The sequence below is a fragment of the Fragaria vesca genome, linkage group LG3, assembly GCF_000184155.1.
Source record: "Fragaria vesca subsp. vesca linkage group LG3, FraVesHawaii_1.0, whole genome shotgun sequence".
NCBI lineage: Eukaryota > Viridiplantae > Streptophyta > Magnoliopsida > Rosales > Rosaceae > Fragaria > Fragaria vesca.
The window spans coordinates 1,647,563-1,669,194 of NC_020493.1; the positions used below are offsets into that span (position 1 = coordinate 1,647,563).

At 38.4% G+C, this 21,632-nt stretch overlaps 5 protein-coding genes across 5 annotated transcripts; 2 read left to right on the forward strand and 3 right to left on the reverse strand.

Annotated features, from left to right (window-relative positions):
* Positions 1–578: 578 nt before the first annotated feature.
* LOC101298106 lies at positions 579–1,387 on the forward strand. The gene is made up of 2 exons (XM_004295301.1): positions 579–1,136; positions 1,298–1,387. Exons 1-2 carry the CDS (start codon positions 579–581, stop codon positions 1,385–1,387), a joined length of 648 nt encoding a protein of 215 aa, XP_004295349.1.
* Positions 1,388–2,227: 840 nt separating this feature from the next.
* Positions 2,228–3,758, reverse strand: LOC101298405 (exopolygalacturonase clone GBGA483-like). The gene is given in 4 exon segments (XM_004295302.1): positions 2,228–2,681; positions 2,769–3,076; positions 3,178–3,489; positions 3,630–3,758. Coding segments are annotated over 4 exon segments (1,203 nt in total).
* Positions 3,759–4,338: 580 nt separating this feature from the next.
* Positions 4,339–8,079, reverse strand: LOC101313581 (threonine--tRNA ligase-like). Its single transcript, XM_004293397.1, has 7 exons — positions 7,719–8,079; positions 7,107–7,253; positions 6,603–7,004; positions 6,110–6,487; positions 5,490–5,798; positions 5,193–5,393; positions 4,339–4,807 (listed from the first exon to the last, which is right to left on the reverse strand). The coding sequence occupies exons 1-7, from the start codon at positions 8,022–8,024 to the stop codon at positions 4,547–4,549; spliced, it is 2,004 nt and encodes a 667-aa protein (XP_004293445.1). The 5' UTR covers positions 8,025–8,079; the 3' UTR covers positions 4,339–4,546.
* A 1,205-nt stretch (positions 8,080–9,284) lies between these two features.
* Positions 9,285–11,491, forward strand: LOC101298694 (putative MO25-like protein At5g47540-like). The gene is made up of 11 exons (XM_004295303.1): positions 9,285–9,407; positions 9,533–9,694; positions 9,810–9,928; positions 10,018–10,092; positions 10,226–10,319; positions 10,417–10,476; positions 10,657–10,725; positions 10,846–10,944; positions 11,043–11,087; positions 11,174–11,276; positions 11,367–11,491. Exons 1-11 carry the CDS (start codon positions 9,285–9,287, stop codon positions 11,489–11,491), a joined length of 1,074 nt encoding a protein of 357 aa, XP_004295351.1.
* A 1,179-nt stretch (positions 11,492–12,670) lies between these two features.
* On the reverse strand, positions 12,671–18,380 carry LOC101313871. Its single transcript, XM_004293398.1, has 5 exons — positions 18,220–18,380; positions 17,987–18,080; positions 17,466–17,692; positions 15,945–17,130; positions 12,671–13,266 (listed from the first exon to the last, which is right to left on the reverse strand). The coding sequence occupies exons 3-5, from the start codon at positions 17,685–17,687 to the stop codon at positions 13,253–13,255; spliced, it is 1,422 nt and encodes a 473-aa protein (XP_004293446.1). The 5' UTR covers positions 17,688–17,692; positions 17,987–18,080; positions 18,220–18,380; the 3' UTR covers positions 12,671–13,252.
* Between the last annotated feature and the right edge of the window lie 3,252 nt (positions 18,381–21,632).

The following is a 21,632-nucleotide window of genomic DNA, read 5'->3' on the forward strand; positions in this document are numbered from 1 at the left end:
TAGATGAACACTCAACTTATAATTGGTGTCATTATGTGTTTGTCATTGCATTCTTTATTTTTTGTCATTTCCTATAACTCTGTAAGTATTAAGAAATCTACATAAGTCATTCATATGAAATCTGTAGATTTCAGAAATCAGTGAAAGTCTGTGATTAAAAATCGATGGTTTTAAGAAATCAGTGAAAGTCTATGAACTTTTTAAAGAGTCTGTAGACTTTTCAAAAAGTCAATTGATTAAAATAAGTCTGTATGAATTCAAATGCAATACACCCCCTAATATGATTGAAGAGTAATTATTCTGTAGGACCATTTAATAATTTTCCTATGGGAGTATCGAACCGAGATACGGTATCTATATGCATGCTTAATTTATTCGCTATGAAGTGCGATTTCCAGAAATATATGGGTGGTATAATTGTGACATCAAACGGGAAAGAAAAAGATTTTAAGACAAGATTCGATCTATAATAAAAATCCCTGATTTAAAGACAATTCTTTCTGCGTTCATAAGGTTTACCTAGCCCTGTAGTACATCGTCACTATCTTAAAAAAGAAAACCCTAATCCTAGCTAACACATGAGAGAAGCAGCGATCAACATCCCCACAGCTGCCATGAGACCTTCCACCAACACCAAGGACTCCACCAGCTCACCAACTTGCTTAAAACTTCTTTTATACCTGCTGATATGCATGACAATCGTGCTTTTCATACTGGTTCCAATAGTATATACGAATTTGCCTGATCAAACCCTAGAGTTTCAGATCAACTCTCTTTCAGTCTCTCCCTTTCTAGTCTACTCCTCCTCCATCACTGCCAATTGGAACATCACCTTACTTGCTAGAAATCCTTATAAGGACAAAATCGTCTACTATGACGCCATTGAAGTTTCGGTTTTCTATCACAAGCTGTTTCTAACTTCGTCGCATATAGCTATGAATGGATCCTTGTATCAAAGTCCCAAGAATGAGTCAATGCTGCAGGTGAACCTTGCAATCTCATCAGTGTATATGGGCAATTGGATGGAGGCGGCGGCCATGCTGGAGGAGTGGAGGAACAGAGGTGTAGGGTTTGGTGTTAGAGCAGAGGCTATTGTCAGGTTAGGCGACAGCGAAAAGAATTTAAAGAGGAAGCTGGTAAGGGCCAACTGTGATTATTTGAAGGTTGAGATCTCACCGAATCAAACGGCGGGAGTCTTGTTGGGTGGATCAAGAAACTGTGATGTCAAAGAAGTGTACTAGTAACTAGCTAGTAAGTATATTTCCATTATACAACGGTTATCTTCCATTGTCTGCAGTCTGCATTGATAAACCTCCCTAAGGGTGGCAGCAGGAACTGCTGGACTCTGGAGTCTAGAGATGGGATTGTTATATTCCATTTGGAGTGATTCTTTATCTCTTTCGCTGTTGCATAAAGTTTGTTGAGTTACTATTGGACTGCCTCACCGCCACGTGATAGGAAAAGCCCTACCTAAGAATTTTCCTTCGATTAAACAACTAATGTCCTTTTCGGTTTGCCAATTTAATTTGCCAATTTAAGCTTATTTCCTAATATTTGATGAGCAAGTGAATTCTTTGGCGGAGAGAATTCCAAGTCTTTCTTGATCTCAAGGGCAAACTTCTTGATGCATGTTCGCTTGTTACAAAGTACTTGCCGATTAAACTAACTTTAGTTATCAACCACTGTAAGGTAGTCTAGTAGTTCTTACCTAGTTGGGTGTGCTTCCCAACCTAGGTTCGAATCACAACACTGTCAAAAGTGGCTAGAGGAGGGGGGCTGCAATGCCCTGCTAGCTGTTCGGGCCCCTAACGAATTAGTCATTGGGCCTAAGAAATCTTTGGGATACCGTGATCTTGAATAAAAAAACTAATTTAGTAACCTCCTCATCTTTAAGAAACGGTTAAACATGAAATGCAAGCACCATATATCTAGAACAAACTAGCTAGTACTCCACCCCCTGCTCTTTCTTCTGTACTTTTCCCATTTAAACACATAAAATCCCAATTTAAGAAATTAAGCAATATAAATACTACGTACAGATGCATATAGAAGAGTACATGTAGTTGATTTTCACCACCCACCATCAAGAATAAACCATGGCGGGGCGCCTGCAAAATTATTATCGATCATCTAAAACTTTGTTCCTATAGCTTAAACTGTCTTTCGCTTTAAGGGTAATCGATCACGCTAATCATCTCAATTCATCGATACTCAGTTATCACCTTACTTAAGCAACGTTCTTTGCACAAACTTGTGGATGATTAAATCCTGACACGGTAGGCTTCACGTTGGCACATTCAGATATGGCAGTTCCATTTTTGTTCCCATTATATGTTAAGTTGATGTCAGCAACTTGCACATTCTGGCACGGTATCCCTCTGCTGCAAACGAGCTTCACAGCCACAAGGTCTTGAGTTGTGCCCCTAATGTTCTTGAAGCTCACATTGCTGATCTTGACTTTAGACGGTAACTTTGCTTGGCATTGACCATATGGGCAATATTCTTGGTCTACAAGTACAGGGTTGGTTTTGACGTTGTCCATAGAAATGTCCTCGAAATGCAAATCTGAGGCCACACCATTAGGAGAAGCTGGCCAAGTTTTAATCCTAACCCCATTTGTGGTATTCGAAATCTGGCAGTATCTGACAGTGACTCCCTGAACAGGTTGCTCGTCGTGATATCTGTAGACATTGAAAGTTTAGTGACACATAATTCACTAACAAACCCGAAAAGTAACATAATTGTTTTCTATTTCAGTCAGCACGTACCTTCCCAGGCTACCAATACTGATGCCATGGCCAGAGCCGCAAGTCACCTTCTCGACATTTATGTTCTGGCTTCCATCACCTAGAGAGACACAATCATCCCCAGTCTTGATGTTTGCATCGGTAACATTGATATATGATGAGCGACCAATGTGGATTCCATCTGTGTTTAGGCTTTCTTGAGGTGCATCGATGGTGATACGTTGAAGGGTCAGGTGTTTGGAGTTGATGACGTTTATGTGAAACAGCTTGCTGTTCAACGATGTTTTGTCTTGAATGTGTGAATTGGTAACCCCAGTAATTCGTATATTCTGTACGTGTACACAAAGCAACAGGAAGTATGTAACTATGTATGTTAGTATATTACTTTTGTAGAAATACATAAGCTTCAAAATGGCTACGTGAGACTTACGATAGGAAGTGAATTGCACTTTCCAGTTTTGGCAAAATCGTTTCTGGACCAAGCTAATTTTCCTTGGCCGTCGAAAACTCACCCTCCGAACACAGATAAGTTGTCGACATTTTGGAAAACCACCCATCCATCCTGGGATTTGAGCTTCTCAGGTTCAGCTGGAGCCACTAGGGTTCCTGCAACCTTGATGCTGATGGGTGCCTTGCAGGGTCCTCCAAACCTGACGGGACCAACCAAATAGTTTCTCTTCTCTATCACAACCGTGCTTTGACTCGTGGCTGTGCATGCGTCTGTCCATGCTTTATTGATGGCCTGATATCAGAAATTCAGAAATTCAGAATACATATGTTATGTTGTTGTCAGATTGTTAATGCGTCACTATATTATCAGTATAAGATAAGAATTAAAGCAAGCATGCACGTAAGTTTCGAAAGAGTAGAATAAATTATTACCTGGCTATCATCTGTCTTGCCATCTGCCTTGGCTCCATATTTCCTGACATCAAAATCTGCAGCATTGGCTGTTAAGGAGAACGCTACCAAGAACAGAAAACACGTTCCAAGGAAAGATTTTGAACCCATTTCAGACTTCTTCTACGTTACAAATTCTAGTGTGAGATTTGTTCAATGGATGTTTTAAACTTGAGGTTCATTTTATACTAAGAAAGGAGCTGTATACCACAAAAACCTATAACCCAATTTTAAGTGAACTATCTAAGGTCCCTGTGGTTTGGTGCTGATGGTTCTTATCTGTCTCTGATTGGAGTCAAATTACCCTGCGATTTTAGGCATTTGTGCTACGTGGTCACAAAAATTACCTTCCAACCATTCACATGTACAAGAAAGTACGTGTTGGATGTTTGTGTTGTAAGAAATTACGTGTTTGAATTAAGCTTATTGACCTTCAACACCAACACCTATTTATTTACATGTCATGATTACATTTAGTATGAATGCATTGTAGAAAACTTTACATTAACACGCAAAATGGATATTTTGGAAACTGGATACTACGATTAGAGTACTCAAAAGGGTTTTGACATTTTAAAACAATGTTAGGTTACCGACCAAAGAAAACAAATACGAGGTTGGGAATTAAACTCGTTTTTTCATCATATCGTCGCAGACCAAAACAATATCACGTTGGTCAAAGATCTGAAATGAGAGCTAAGAAGTATGAAGATTCAAAACTGTTTAATGGAACTATCCAAGTATATACAAATACAAGAGTGCAGCCTATAGGCCTTCTGAAGTGAGACCAAATCTTCCAAGCTCTCTCAAAATCAAGCTCTAATGCAATGATAATCCCTATCTGTATACAATGTTGCTATGTTATAGAAACCTACAAATGTAATAAACTGCCGTTACTTTCAAAATGATGTTCTGCTTTCAATGGCTGACTTGATTCTACTGACAAAATCGTCAATCGACATGGTCCCTGGATCGTCACCAGACCTGGATCTTACTGTAACAGTTCCAGATTCAACTTCCTTGGCACCAACAACAGCCATTAGTGGAATTTTGAGCATCTCTGAATTCCTGATCAACTTTGGCAGTCGTTCGCCATGGCAAAGTTCACCCCGAATACCACTTACTTTCAGTTTGTTGGTTAGCTCTTTGCAGTAATCCAGCTGCACAGAAATTTGAAATTTTTGCTATAGTGAAAACACAATTGTCTTATTTGCCTCGATTCCAAAACAATTAAAATTAGAGGGGGAAAAAAAGATAAGAATGGTTCTCTTTCTAAAAAAATGCAAAAAGGCCCATGCAATGCACATATTCATAGTCTTAGCAGGATCCATCATTTCAGTGTTGGGAATCTAAACAATCTTATATTGAACAAGAAGAGGAGTTTAGAAGTCATAGCATGGAAAATCCTCGCTCGTGTAATGGATTCTAAAGATAGATGGAAACTGAGCCATCAACAATTCAATATTTCATGAGACACTCAATTCCTTATAGAGTGGAAACCTTCTTGATTTTTGTAAATATCAAATATGAAACTGCGCTGGATACCTGAGTGTCTGTCACTGGTAAAACATGAGCTTGCACTGGAGACAGCCATAATGGAAAATCCCCAGCATAATGCTCTATAAGGACTCCAAAGAACCGCTCCAAGGACCCAAGAACAGCTCTATGAATCATGATAGGCCGCTTCTTTTCTGAATTTGAGTCAATATATGTTATGTCAAATCGCTGTGGTAGGTTAAAATCAACCTGCACAATTGGTAGAAAACATATTTAGAGGGATGGTGGGAGGGAGACAGATCAAAACAAAGATTATTAACAATATCTTTAACGTTCAGGACTTGCCTGTATAGTTGAGCACTGCCACTTCCTTCCAAGAGCGTCTTCAATCTTAAGATCAATTTTCGGGCCATAAAAAGCACCACCACCATCATCAATTTGATAGCTCCAACCCTTATCCTCCAAGGCATCTCTAAGGGCAGATGTTGCTTTCTCCCATATATCATCGTCTCCAACAGATTTCTCCGGCCTCGTGGATAGATTAACTTCATATTTGCTGAAGCCAAATTTCAATAATAACTCTTCCGTAAGATCTAAGACACCCCTGATTTCATCTTTGATCTGGTCTTCTAGGCAAAATATGTGAGCATCATCCTGCAAAAAGATCATGAGGTTAATAGAGAAGACTTCACAGCTCCCGCAGAACAGAGTATGAGATGTTAAGAAACTCAGTCATCAAGATTAGCAATGAACATCAATTGCACTAAGCAACACCCATAAACCCATTTGTAAAATTGACAAAGAGTAACTCCTTCAATATTAACGGATTTCAGTCTCTCTAATAAAAAAAGATTGAATAATTTAAAACAATAATTTGTAACACTCGGAAGTATATTTAACTTGTTTTTTTTTCCCTCCGGTGCCTAGAAAAATGAACAGTACTGGAGCAAGATATTATACCATACCTGAGTAAAACCTCTTACACGGAAAAGGCCATGTAAGCTTCCAGATAATTCATATCTATATACTGTTCCCAACTCAGCAACTCTAATAGGAAAGTCATTGTAAGAGTGACGCCTCCTTTTGTAAATCAAGATATGATAAGGGCAGTTCATCGGTCGAAGTTGATAAAGTTCATCTTCAACATCCATCTGATTGTACATATTTTCTCTGTAGAAATCCAGATGACCACTTATCTGCCAAAGATCCGCCTTTGCAACATGTGGAGTATATAGCAGATCATAACCACGCTCTATGTGTGTCTTTTTCCACAAATCTTCTATTACATGCCTCACAATAGCACCCTTTGGATGCCAGAACACCAAACCTCCACCAGCATCATTCTGTAGAAACTCAAACTAAAATGTTCAATGCAAGAATAATTGAAACTATGGCAGTTCTAACATATAGATCGGCATGAAAAGCATGCAGAACAGCAGTGCTATTCAATTTGAGTACCTGTATAGAGAACAGATCAAGAACTTGACCGAGGCGCCGGTGATCTCGGCGTTTAGCCTCCTCCTTGAAATGAAGGTATGCCTGCAATTGTTCTTCATTCTCCCATGCAGTGCCATAGATCCTCTGCAACATCGGTTTCTTTTCATCACCTCTCCAGTAAGCACCAGCAATAGACTCAAGTTCAACAGCTTTTCTGTTGATTTTTCCAGTATATTCCACATGAGGCCCCGCACATAGATCCCACCATTCATTGCCAATGTGGTAGATGGTAATGGGATCGTCCTTAATACTATCCAAAATTTCAAGCTTGTATGGTTCGTTGAGAGTACTTATTCTTCGCTGAGCTTCCTCTCTTGATACTTCTTCTCTCACAAGCGGTAAATTTCTACAAATGATGCGATCCTACAGATGGCATACAGAGGCTGATGAACAGTTTGCAAGGCTGTGATGGTTCCAAAACACTGATTAAATAAATTACAGCAACCGATACATAGATTGGCTTACCATCTCCTTCTTGATTCTCTTCAACTCTTTGTCTGTCAAAGGCTCCATATCAAAATCGTAATAAAACCCATTCTCTATCCACGGCCCAATTGTCACCTTCGCATCTGGGTAGAGCTTCTGAACCGCCATGGCCATAACATGCGCACACTGCAGTTATGCATATATAAAAACAATTAATCTCCATCACAGCACCAAAATACACACCATCCATACCAAATTCTCAGAAGAAAAAGGATCACTTCCTAACAAACAGCAGACTGCCCCAACACTTCATCCAAAGACAAAACCGTCTATCTTCCCCGAAAAAAACATCTCCCAATCTTATCTACTATAATACTCCCATTTTATCTAGTCCTAAACAATCAAATAACCCAAAAACGATATGATCTTTTATCTTCCTCCTCAATTCCTCATTCCTCGCAATCATAACAACATTAATTACAACTATTCTATCAGACGTTTGGTAGCATAATATTGCAATCAAATGCACAAAAGCACACAAATTTCAACAAAGCAAGCTACTTTCTTTCAAACCCAACAACTAATATCAACACACATCAAACTCAAGAAACACCATAGAAACGAAAACCCAGAACTCAAAGAATGCAATACCGTGTGTCGAATTCGGAGGAGCTTCTCGGAGGACTCATTGGAAGGGAGCACAACTCTGTCGAGCTTATCAGATTTGTCCTTCTGGGCCTCCTTCAGTTTGTCGTGTTGGGTCGACACGTGGGGCTCTGTGGCGGCGACAGCGGCGGCGGAGGTGGAGAGCCCATTTCGGGAAAAGGCGAAGGCGCGAAAGTCGGAGGTGGGTTGGGAAACGCAGCGTTTAAGAGGGGAGAGGAAAGAAGAGGGCTTTAGGAGAGGGGATGAGAGGAGAGAAGAGGACGTGGTGGCCATTCTTTGAAGAATCAACATCTGGATTGGGAAGAAGACCAGGGAGTATAAGATGAGTGACTGACTGACTCACTGTGTGTGGTGGAGGTTTGGCTTTGGGTTCTTAATTTCTTTCTGGGACGCCGTGGATGTTGTGCTACTTCTTAGTTTTTGATAGGTCATCTTTGAAATAAATAAATCAATAAGTAAATAAATAATAATAGTTCTCCAATTTTGTTACGTAGATTCTAGATTCCGAAACAACAAGAATTTTGAAAAAAAAATTCAGACTCTAGAATTTCAATACTCATTTAATGAAACACGAAAGCTTGTTAGGATTGTTACCATTTAATAAAATATTACGATAGTGGTTTATCGTATGTGAACTGAGTGATTGATTTGCGAGCATCGGTTGTGTCATGATTAATTAAATGAGAGGATAATGATAGACAAAGTTTTCTACACTATTGAACGTGATATGAATTCAATGATCATCATGTAACTCAACTCATTGTGCTAACCAAAATTATAAACGCCCACACCCAATTACCTCGATAATTTACATCATTTTTAAAAAAAAAAAAAAAAACGTTTTAATTAATAACTCACACACCCTACATATGTCCGTGAGGTTTGAACCCGTGACCTCAAAGTTGTCAGTTAAACACCTTAACCAACCAAGCCACGGCTCACCGACATCGATAATTTACATCATTGAATCATCTTAAAAATGGGTTAAAATGAGTGGTTAATACAAAGACCCCAAAACTAAAATGTTCTCACTATATGGTACATAGCTTACTTGATTATTGTCCAAAATAAAATAAAATAAATTTATGATTTTATTGTCCAAAACAATGTGCACGTACTATTTTTGCTCTCCTTATCCATCTGTAATTTTACTGCTAGGTGCTACCGTGTCTTTACTAATTTTAGGTCCCACAAAGCTGTAAAATCTACTTCTACTTTTCTCTAAAGAATTGCCCCCCTGACGAATTGGGCCCCACAAAATTTAAATATTCCACGTGTATGACCTTAATTCGCAAGTGGAACACACGCGTTTAGGCGGGAAAGTCCTTTTTTGGCGGCTGGTTGCTATATTTGTAATAACAACTCTTGGTCATCCCAAAAAAAAACCGTTAAAGAATTGTGAAGCGCTCTAGAAATCGCAATCTCAATCCGATCTTGTTTTCCGCATTTGTTCATAAACCCTAAATTCTTTGAGGTACCATCCCCAGATGCCAAGTAGGAAACGCAGGAGGAGGTAACTCTTGAATTTTGATCGATATGGCCAATTTGACGATGAAGGGTCTTCTCAAGAAATCCAAGTCAAGCAAGCCGTCCGAGCTCCTCAAGAACACTCGTGAGCTTCTCATCTTCCTCAATGCCGATAAGGACGTCCGCGAGCAGAAGTGCAAGGAGAAGGTCAGATTGTTTGCTTGGTTTTATGACATCGCAGATACTGTGTCAATTAGTATCATGATATAGATGGATTTATATATACATACATGGATTATGATGTAACTATTTTACTTTGGATATGGTTATAGATGGAAGAATTAACAAAATCAATGTTGGAGATTAGAACACTTCTGTATGGGAATGGTGAATCAGAGCCGAATAAAGACACTTGTGCACAGCTTACTCAGGAATTTTTCAGAGAGGATATGTTCCGCCTTCTCATCGCTAGCCTTTCAAAGCTGAACCTAGAGGTAAGCAATTTGGCCACTATATATGCATCTTCTTAAATGAAACATTTGCTTGATGTCTTGCTGCTTAGTTTGTTTACGATCGGAGTTGTGTGGTTTAAGCTTTATGTTGCTGCAGACTCGTAAAAACGCAACGCATATTATTGCAAATCTGCAAAGGCAACAGGTTCAATCGCGATTGATTGCTTCCGAATATTTGGAGAAAAATATTGATATTATGGATCTTCTGATACCTGGGTAAGATCAATTAATTAGTGCTGTTGGCAAAGTTCTAAATGTGATGAATCGGCAGTAGAATCAAAATAGTTTGGCTTGTTTTGATTCAGTTACGAAGAAGGTGATATTGCTCTGTCTTATGGTGCAATTTTAAGGGAATGCATTCGTCATCAGGTTGTTGCAAGGTAAAGCCTTCAATGTGTGCATCTCTAGATGAGTCAAGTTTTCGCTTTTGTATTCTCAATGAGTTGAGTTTCACATATACTTGATAAGTTGGTAACTATAGGCCACTTTATCTTCAACTGGTTTACTTCACAGGTACGTCCTGGAATCAAACCACATGAAAAAGTTCTTTGATTATATACAAATTCCAAATTTTGAAATAGCATCGGATGCTGCAGCCACCTTCAAGGTTGAGTATGGTTTGATCATTATTCCGGATTGTAAAAACTGCGACAATCCGCTGTGTCTGTGTACTAATTTTTCTTTCCTTGACACAACTCGCACAGGAGCTTATGACCAGGCATAAATCCACTGTTGCACAATTTCTGTCAAATAATTATGTCTGGGTAAGATTGGCAATCTACATGAGCTCTTCTAGTTATGGTTTACTTGTACTCTATAGATAGTATTCCAGGGACCAGGCTATCTCAAACAATAATGATTTTAGACTTTGCTTTTTGCATTTTGGTAAGACTAGAATGATCATTGTAATATCAAAATTGTTTCCTACTGTTGGCTGGTTGCAGTTTTTCCAAGAATATAATTCGCAGTTACTGGAGTCTCAGAATTACATCACCAAACGGCAGGCTGTCAAAGTAAGTTTCACATAGTTTTCGTAATATATTCATTGCTGAGATTTATTTGGCTAAAAGAACAAGAATAGTTGTTCTATATATTACACTGATGTGTGCATGCATGTTTAAACTTTGTTTCAGCTGCTAGGAAATATGTTACTGGATCGCTCAAACTCCGATGTGATGGTTCGATACGTTTGCTCTTTGGATAACATGAGAATCCTCATGAACCTTCTCAGGGTATAGACTTGCTCTCACAGACACAGATGTGCATGCATTCTAGTGCAAATGTTTAATTCAACTTTGGTTTTTTGTGCATATATATTTCATGTTTGCAGGATCCAAACAAGACGATCCAATTAGAGACCTTTCATGTCTTCAAGGTTTGTTCAGAATACCAAAGTTTTTAGTAAAATAAAATGAAGAACTACACAATGCAAGTCTGAGATCTTGTTTCTGCTATTCACAGCTATTTGTTGCAAACGAAAATAAGCCTCCTGAGATTGCTAATGTACTAGTAACAAATAGGAGCAAGCTTCTCCGTTTCTTTGGCGACTTCAACATTGAGAAAGGTACGAATTCTTTGTCTCCAAATGAATTTTAGTCCATCTTTATCGTCCGCACTTGCTATAACATCAGACCATATATGAACTTTGCTGCAGAGGATATGCAGTTTGAAGCAGACAAAGCTGAACTCATTAAAGAAATCTCTATTCTTGAACCCAAGGACATTAAGGACTTCTCTTCAGTCCTGAGCTTTAGAGAGCATTGTCAGATTGCATGTTAATTGTCCTCTTTAAATTTTGAAGGGGGTTTTTGTGTGAACTTTTCCTTCTGATGTTATAGGCTTTTGTATCTCAAGAGTGTGTAAAGAATAACTGTAAATGAAATGGAAGATGAAGCCAAGATATATATATATAGGCTTTTGTTCTTTATCGTTTCTTACAGAAATGCACCTTGTGTCTCTGTTTTGTTACTCAAAACTCTCACAGCTCCTTGTGTTCTGAACTTCTGAGTCACGAACGCCACCTAAAATCTAACTCATTTTCTTAAATGTAGTGTTTTATTTTGAGTGCACCTAGCGCAGAGCCAAAAAATGATACCTAGCTAAGGTTAAGATTGGGAGTATTCACAAGCAGTAGATTCTAGCTAGTAACAAACTGCAAAATGTTATAACCAGATCGCAACGTTTTGGATTCCTTACAAGTTGTTACATTTGTGCTATAGATTATTAAGATTTAATTGAGGCACCCGGATAGCCTGGGGTCTCAAGTTCTTTTAAGATTTGATTAAGAATTGTTGGAACTAATGAGGATCGGCAAGGATGGCAACACATTTATTTTGCTTGGGTAGAACCCTCGTCCAAGTTCGAGTCCTAATGTTGGTAAGTCCGTAATGAGTAGGTAGCTGAGTACTGAAAATCGCCAGGCATCCGTATTGTTAATTTGTTATGCCATCGCTTGGACCATCGGTAAGCCTACAAGCCTACAGTCGCAGCGAGTTGCAGTGAACAGCAAAGCTTGTCGCTGATCAGTCCGGCCACATAGTGGAAATCAGGGATCAATTTGGTGAGGGTGGAGGTCGGACTAAATCCTGGGTTGTGAGAACGTAGAAAGCTAGTGAAACAGTAATACTGTTATTACTGATCATTTACATTTGTGAGCGGTAATTTCCAAGACTACATGCATCAAAAGGAAAACTTCTTAGATGTATTCTCACAAAGGGGGTATTGTTTATGTCGATTTTATTTAGGCTTGCAAACCTTCCAAGAAAGCTAATCAAGATCTTAGTGGCTCTCAGACCCAAAAAAAAAAGGTCTTAGTGGCTCTTGAGTCTTGGATCTCCAGAAATACTAACTTTGAGTACAGAAACATTTTAAGCATTCACAATTCAGATCCTCGGACTTTTGGGCTGAAAAAATAACTCTCAAAGATTGTTTCTTCTCTCAAAAACTACCTCGACGACTAAAAATCGGAATATGCGAAAACTTATTCATGGGGTCCCTAGATGGGTAACCCTTCAATGTTCACACTAGTAATAAACAGTAATCTCCGGTACAAAAATAAAAGAAAAACAAACCAAATGATGGGATAAAAGAATAAGGAAAAAAAAAACCATTCCCTGACCAGAACCCATGACTTTGCCAGAGATGTTACAGATGAAATTCTAAAGTAGAAAAAAGAAAATATATATCAGTCTATCTCTTTTTGAGTTTTTGTTTTTTGTTTTTTTGTTCTTTTTGGGTATCGCCGCCTCACCGGAGATGCATGATACACTTCTGACTATATCCCGCAATCTGATTTTACATCTCACTCAAAGATTAAAACAAAAAAGCCTAGAAGGGTGACTCAAAACAAAAGCATCAACACAAAATCCATTTTAACTTCTATCTCTAACTTTAATCCTTCAAAACAGGCACTCCCAGTTAGCTCTTACTAACCAAATTTCCTTTACTGAGATATATGAATGAGGTTGGTTTGCAAAATTCACAATTCACCTGCTTCACCAGATTATCTTCACCTACTATGACGTGATTTTGAAAATGATCCTAGGCAGCAATTCCTGGAAAAAGTAATAAAGCAGCTGTTAGTACCAGCATATATGTACAATGGCTAAAAGGCATTACTGTATGATAACTAATTAAGCAAGGAAAACACACATATATACATCACTTGGAATCCACTTCCCACTTATCATCTATCTGAGAAAATTATAGCATAGACCTGTCTATAATTACCAGGAGCTTCCTTAGGATCAAATCTACGACAATAACTTCCCTGAAATTTTATGTGATGCAATATAATATTCCTCTGAAAACCAATGTGGACAGTAACTTAGAATTATTCAGAGACTTTCAAACATTCCAGGTAAATCCTAAATAACAGAAAATATCACTAACACTAGATCAACTATCTGATTCTGAGAGCCAATGCTAACAACGCCATACTTTATCTTTCAACATTCTAATAAACAAGCAACATGCAGCAAGTACAGTATTATGACATTTATTTAATATGGAAATGACCTCAAAATTTGAAGATCTGTAATAAAACATTTAAACGAATAACTGAATTCTCTGTCCTCTAGTTCGTTTATTACTTTTCCTTTTATACACTCCTTAATTATTGAGCTTAAATAGCTGAATATGTATCCCCATACTATTTAACCACTATATATTCTCTTTCCACCTCACACCAAGGGGATTTATGTTAGATTATCAAACTAAGGTCCCATAAAGTACAAAGAGTTTATGGAAAGGTCAAACTGAGGAAAACAGATGCAACCTGGTAGGAGATGTATAAAAAGACAAGAACTAACACTATCACTAAGAAACACAACCAGACACAAGATATCGTGCAGGTCAAGCATAGGCCAAGCTCAAATTATTAAAGTGTATCTGAAAGCCAAAATTCTTCATCTTGGATTTCTTTAGATTTCTATATTTCTAAACCAATCGACAAGACACAAACAAAAACAAAAGCAAAAAAAAAAAAAGAAAGTATATCTCAGAGCATCACATTATACACTACAGTCAACTACAATGCAACAGTTGATTAAACTTATTTGGTTTACTCTGTGTGTAAGTGTAGCAAACCAAACCTTAAAACACAAGCAACAGCCATATGCTGAACTGTTTTTACTTTCCTTTTGTTCTGCATTTATGACCAACCACTTTTCCCTGATATATATTCAGAAAGTGGAAAAGAAAAGAAAAAAAGAACGTTTTATATGACAGAAAGGCTGAAATTCTGCAAAGATAATGTCAGCTCCTTGTAATACGGAGGGATGTACTTAATCTGTCAACCATTAAGGGCCAATGACACAAATGTCTGGTTTTGTTTTTCAGATTCTTTTTAGTTCAAAGGACGAGAGGAAAGATATGGAGGAAAGAGAAAATGTCTCTTTTATCCCTCTTCTCTTACTTTTCCTTCCTCACTATGTAACTTGAAAGCACAAATAAAAAAGTTATGAGATGGGTCAACATAAGACTGAAACCACAGTTTTATGAAACAGGACACATGCCTGCGCGTGCACACACATAGAGACACAGGAGGAGGCAGAGAGAAAAAGACAGAGAGGGAGAAGTAATCTACAAGAGCCATGAACCTGAGAGAACTTGAACATCTGCTGAGACAGCATTTCAAGAAAGCAATCTCAATCCAAGGGAATACCAAAATACCAATCAAGGAGCGGTAGATTATTTGACATCACCTACACAAGAAAAGAGAGATCCCATAAAGCTCTACTTTTAGTTCCTTTTGTGTTAGAAAACCCGATAATATCCTATGAACACCATATCATAATGTAAGATTCAATTTTCTCTACAGCCCTGCACAAGCGAATCCCATTCAGGCATAGTCCTCTAGATTACCAAAATATTAGTAGTCATGACTAGCTAAATTGATGAAGTAGCCCAGACTACTTCATCATAAATGTCCAAGAATGTCGCAGGCTATCTCAAACATCCAGCAACACCAACAAAGCTAACTAAAAGATTTAACCAACATTACATCATTGCAAGTGTCTTCATGTAGTATTATGAAAGTTAAAAGCTACCATCTTTCGGTTCAAAGTCCACTTAACGATAAAGAATAATGAGAACACAAAGTAGAGAAGGAAGCAAAAACCATATATGTATCCAGGTATTCAAATTCCAACTAAAGTGTAAACATATCCACCCATTAAAGGGGTTAATGGGTGGATATGTTGTGTTATGGTCAAGTTAATCAATATGATAAAAGGATTTAATGAGTTCAGCTTGATGAATTGAGATGAGGACAACCTTCAGAGATACACAATTCTGCTTGACTAAATCTATGCAACAACTAACTAAAACCTGATCACCCCATTCAAAATACTTGAACTATGCAACAGACCACAGGAACTTAATAATAGCATTTCCTATTTTCTTATATACCTACAATTAGTTCTGAAACACAAAGACCCCCTAACCCGAAAAACAAATTTCATGAAGCATTTCAACAAAGCAATGTTAAAAACTAGTTCAGGCATGTTGATGGATTGAAGAGACAGAAAAGTCAAGCAAGTTCAAGAAAGGGTGACACAAACTTTACCAATGTCAAATGCAAAATTTTAAACTCAGAAGGAGGAAGTTGTTTATAGACATCCATTATTCCAGTCCAAAGTATTAAATGAAGTACCTATATTTTAATAAAAGAAAAAGAATAACTGAAATAGAAAACAGAAGCTGCATGAAAGACAAACAAATTTGCTCTTACCTGTATTCGGCTGTCTCTTATTAACACTATAACCACCAACGAAACCAGGAGAACTTTTAGCTGAAACATCAGAAGCTGCACTGCCAAGCCCATACCCAAAGGGGCCAGACCCATCTCGCTCAGAATTTGATGATCTCCAAGTAGGATCTCCATACACTGAACCACCATTGTAGAAGTCAGCGAAGGCCCCCTCATAACCACCATTTGATGCAGCAAGAGAAGATGTAGGGCCCACAGTTGCACCACTGTTTCTTCCATACGCTCCGGTTCCCAAGCCATAACTGTTGTCACCAGCTCCATAGCCAAGTGTCCCACTATTGTTAGAGACATTATTTCCCCCACCTTGAGGTGAAATTGCCGAAGAACGCCAATTGACTCCAGCATTGCCAAATGTATTTCCTCCAATGCTACCACTTCCTGCTCCCATGTAAGCACTGGAATTTGCAGAATTTGTATTAAGACCCCCATTCCCCCACAAATTCCGAGTCACTGAGCTGAAAAATGATGAGCTTCCTCCATTACCACCATCATATCCAACGGGATTGCTAAACCTATTTGAATTATTGATATAGTAAGGGCTCAATCCCCGTCCATAGCTCGCATTATTATTAAAATTTGCATTTCCTCCATAATTTGGGCTCAATCCTGGCTCAAAGTTCATTCCCATTCCATAACCAGAACCAAACGGAGGAAATCCACTTCGACCACCAGCAACTGGACTGAACCTACCAAGTCCATAACCTCCAACAGTACTTGGATTATACCCCTGAGTATAGCCAGTGAGGAAGCTATTGACCCTACTGAGACCGTAATTGTATCCACCAAGAGGACTGCGACTGGGACCAGGTGATAACTCTTTTGGAACAGCACGCTTGACCTCAACCATCTTCCCATTCAGTTCATGAAATGTCTTAAGCAAAACCTTGTCCACTGCTTCCTCTGAATCATAAGTGATAAATCCAAAGCCTCTTGGCCTCTGGGTGTTGTGATCATACATTACCACAACATCTGTAATTGTCCCAAACTGTTCAAAATACTTCTTGAAGTCACCTTCTGTAACAGTAGATGCTAAACCTCCAACAAATATTTTTCTTGTGCGTCCTGGACCTGGTGAACCATGGATGCTGCCACTGGTTCTACTCAAAGTGTTCTGGTCATCCCTGGGAACAGCCTTTTTCGCCTCCACCTAAGAATACATAATGCAGTCATAAAGACAGAATCAAACTATAACGGATCCGCAGATTACTGATCAACTTAGTTGGATAAGTTACTGCAGAAAAATGATCTTGAAAAGTATAAGAGAATGAGGAGCATGATTTACTGTTCCTCGATTTGAAATTTACTTGAATACAGAACCACACAGTAAGAGACTTCCTGCAATTACAATGTCATACCCGTGACTGCTATAGGAAATGAATTTCACTTACATTTTATGCAAGTTAAACAGAAAAGCTTAATGATCCCCAGCCATGACTTCAACATAAACATAGAGACGGATAAGACTACATTCATTGAAATTACCATTCTTCCATCAATGTTGTGCTTTTCCATTATGACAGTGTCTGCAACGGCTGGGTCAGCAAAAACTACAAAACCAAATCCACGAGCTCTTCCTGTGGTCCGATCCTTCATGATCACTGCTTCTACCACCTCCCCAAAAGCACTAAAATACTCTTTCAGACGCTCTTCATTTGTGTCCCAAGATATGCCGCCAATGAATAACTTCCCACTATCGGACTGCATTTTTCCTAGGAGTAAACATGAATTCAATCTTAGAAAAGCTGCAAACGCAAATCAGTATGACTCAAACACAGAGCCAATCTTTATCAAAATCTCAAACCCAATTCAGAAAATTAAGGTAATATTCATGGATCCAACGCGATTCCTCATGGAACAGTAAAACTAAAACAACATCCAATCAAATCTCAAAACACCACCCTCAGCTGAAATATAACCTCTATCTTGATCCACAATCAAACATCCACCCAATCAAAACCAAATGCAGACAATCACATAAATCACCAAACTAGAAAGAACAGTACCTTTTGCGAGAATGTTTCAAACAAACACACTGGATTCAATTTAGTGATATCCGATCCTTCACCGATCAAATACCGGACGCGCAATTCAGAAATCCTATAAAAAAAATCCAGAAAGTTCTTCAATCAGAAAAAACTCACCAGGATCCAAATCCAACACCCAAATCAGAAAAAACACAAAAACCAAATCAGATTCCAACCACACGCACCGATTAAGGAAAACCCAGATTGCAAACCTTGAAGGAAATTAAGATCTGAGAGGAGGCACTGTGAAAATAAGAACAGAGGGCATGTTCAACCTCCTCTCAAATATATTGCCCCCCTCCAAAACTTGGTATTGGTTTGTTTCAATGGTGTAAATTTGATCACCAAATGCAAATTCAGTTACCTAACAAGATGATGAGTAGAGAGGATTGGAAAACAAAGAATGTGTATTTCTAGAGGGAGAAACACGAAGTAGAGAGAGAAAGGGAAGCTATTGGGGAGGTCTGTGAGGAATATATAGGCACTCTGTAAATGAGAAGATTGAAGATTTTCACTTTCTTTTCTTTCTTTTTTTTTATTTTCGTGTGATTGTGAATTTGATTTGAAATTTTATAGAAATGTCAGTCTGAAATGCCCAACCAAAATTTATGAAAAAGAAAGGAGAGAAACTTGGTTCTGATAAATGAGCAGGATTACTTGTCCTCCGGGTCGCCGTTCATTCCTCATATACTGAATTCACCCTTCTATTACAATTTGCCCGAGGCTTTGCATGAAAGCTAGCTCATACCCACGTAGGAATGGGCCCAATCACTTGTCATCCGCCATTGATTTTCATGACTTTTACTTAAACCCTTCGAAAATGACATAAACCAGAGTAAATAAGATTCGAGTTTAGAACCTTTTACAGAGAAATACATATCAATGTTCGTGATTACCAGATCATCTTTAGTTTTCAGTTTTCACAGAGTTAACACAGTTATTGCTCTCGAAATAGCTGAACTCCGTCTCATTAAAACTTCAACCATGTTCTAACTATCAATGATGACACATTGAGAAACAATATTAACTTCATTATGCTCCTAATTTGTGGTGTTTGACTTGCACTTCGGAGGAAGTGTATGGTCATCACTCGCCTCGCTCATCACTTGGTGTCGGATTTTCTAGTGGAAACCGATCAGCTGTGAGCTCTTCTTCATGCAATCGTGTCTTGAAGCATATCCATTGGATCTTGAACTCGTCATTGTGGATCCTCTGTTAAGAAATTTTAAAGATTTTACCATATTTGTGTGGCGATAACACGAATATTTAACTTCGTAATATGTAGATAATTTGGAAACACTTTGGTTTAGTTATCAATATAACAAATCGAACAATTACTTACGCGAAACGAAACTATCTAATTACTTGAGAGAAACGAAACTATTTTGACGTCCTTTCTTTAAGTTTTCTTTCTGTATAGAACTAAAGTCAATAGAACAACACTACACACACCCTTTGATCTTTCAAGTTATAGTATTTATTGTTTTTCTTTTCTAATCACATTAGCCACGACTCCAACTCCATGACCAAATCTGTTCATCGAAAAAAAAAAATGTTTAATTTCAAATACCATCCAACTTTGTTAATTAAAACTATCAAGCTTAATTAATAGCTTATCATATCCCCCAAACCAAGTTGATGCAAACGTAAATTCTGTAATAAAACATCATTCAGAAAGGTGGAGTCAGCAACATGGAGTTGGTAATAGCTATCATTCACTCCATATCTTTTCTTTACAACGTTTGCTAGTGTGGTCATTCAAAATTTTGAATTCTAAATATTAAAATTACACATTCTCAATTCTAAAAGTAAAAACCCAAATTCTAAAAATAAAAACCCAAACTTATTTCATAAAAGCACATGAAGACTTATTATTACACTATAAATCTTTTGGTCACTGACTGATCAGGTGTACAATGCTCTTTATACAACTATTCTCCTCTTTGATATGCCCTTTTTACAAATACAGACGGTTGGTGACCATTTGTTTGAAACTCTGGTCATGAATATTCTCTCCTCCCCTTCAAGCTTAAATACAACTAATTTATAGCTAACCAAAGTAATTATTCAATTATTACAAACTTAATTATTTACCATTTTACATTTATCACATCCTCTACCAAACAGGCAAGGCAGTACTACCAACCACCTATATAAGGGAAGGGTAAAAATGTAAATAAGAAGAAAGAAAAAGATTGAGTGTCAGTGAGTTAAGTCTGGGTTCGCACTCACTCTCAGAAATCCCTGGATTTCACTGCAGTCTGGATGCGTCTCATTCACAAAAAAAGTAATTTAGTTTTTTGGTAAATAATCAATTCAATTAAAATCAGGACCATATATGGAAAGAATATGAGTAGCAATCGGCATCTTTCTTCGTGCTCTCCACGAAAGGGACTTTGCTCTTTACAGACACTATAATCACACATTTTTCTTCACATTTCAAATTTGACCACTCTGCCCTTTTGGCCCTTGACTTGGATTCTAAGCAAGTGTAGTTACTAGGGTCACTAGGAAGCACAGAATCGCCGAGAGACACGCGCTTCTCGCTTCCGAAGCGGAAGCGAAGCGAAAACGCCGTGGAAGCGGCCGGAAGCGGTCGGAATCACGCTTCCGGAAAAAGCAGATATGGGAGCGCGACGGAAGCGCAAGCTTCCGGATTTGGAAGAGCGACGGTGGAACTTATGTAGAAAGCGCGACCTCCATCTCGTCGTCGTTCATCTTCAGTCTGGTCGTTGCCGCCGTCGCTCTTGTCTACGGATCTACTCTCAGGGTAGACTCAGAGGTATCGTCTGGGTCTGCCAATGGGTGGTGTTGAGGGGTTTGGATTTTCCCGATTTGTTACACAGGATGGAAGATGATCGCCATATGAGGGAGAAGAGAGAGCGAGTAAAGAGAGAAGAAAGATGGAGAAGATGAGGGAGGAGAGAGACAAGAGTGAAGCCAGTCTTGATTGGTTTGCTATTGATTGATAGTGCGGTGGTGCAAACCGTAGAATACGAATTCTTCTTATGAGAAGAAATCCAATACATGCACCTCCATACAAAGAAGTAGTGTTTCCCTTCCTCAAATACCCAAAAACTACTCCATCCAACAGCAACATTTTATTTCATATATTCTAATATATATATTATATTTATTTTATTCCGCGCTTCCAAAATGCTTCCGCTTCCAAGTATTTTTGAAAAAAAACGCTTCCACGTTTCCAAACGCTTCGCTTCTACGCTTCCGCTTCCGCTTCCGATTCCATGCAACGTAGTAGGGTCACCATTTTCACAACAAGAAACCGAAACCGCCCCGAACAGCACCGTTGGCTTTAGATTAGTTTGGCCGGCGGATTAGACTCGACGGTGACGAAATATATTCGGATTCTAGTCCAGATTTGGTTGGAGTAACCAAATCAGGCTATATCCAGATTCTAGTCGGATTTTGGGTCAATTTGCATATGCATAGGTTAACCACTGCTGAATGAGGTGGATTACATATGCATACATAGGTTGGAATTGGTATTAGGTAGGAAAATAATACATTACTAGGAAACAAGACAAGACAGAACTCAAAGGTGGAGACTTTAATGGAAAACAAAGAGCAGTGTTGAGATTAGTTTTCCTCCTACCTGTTGTAAACT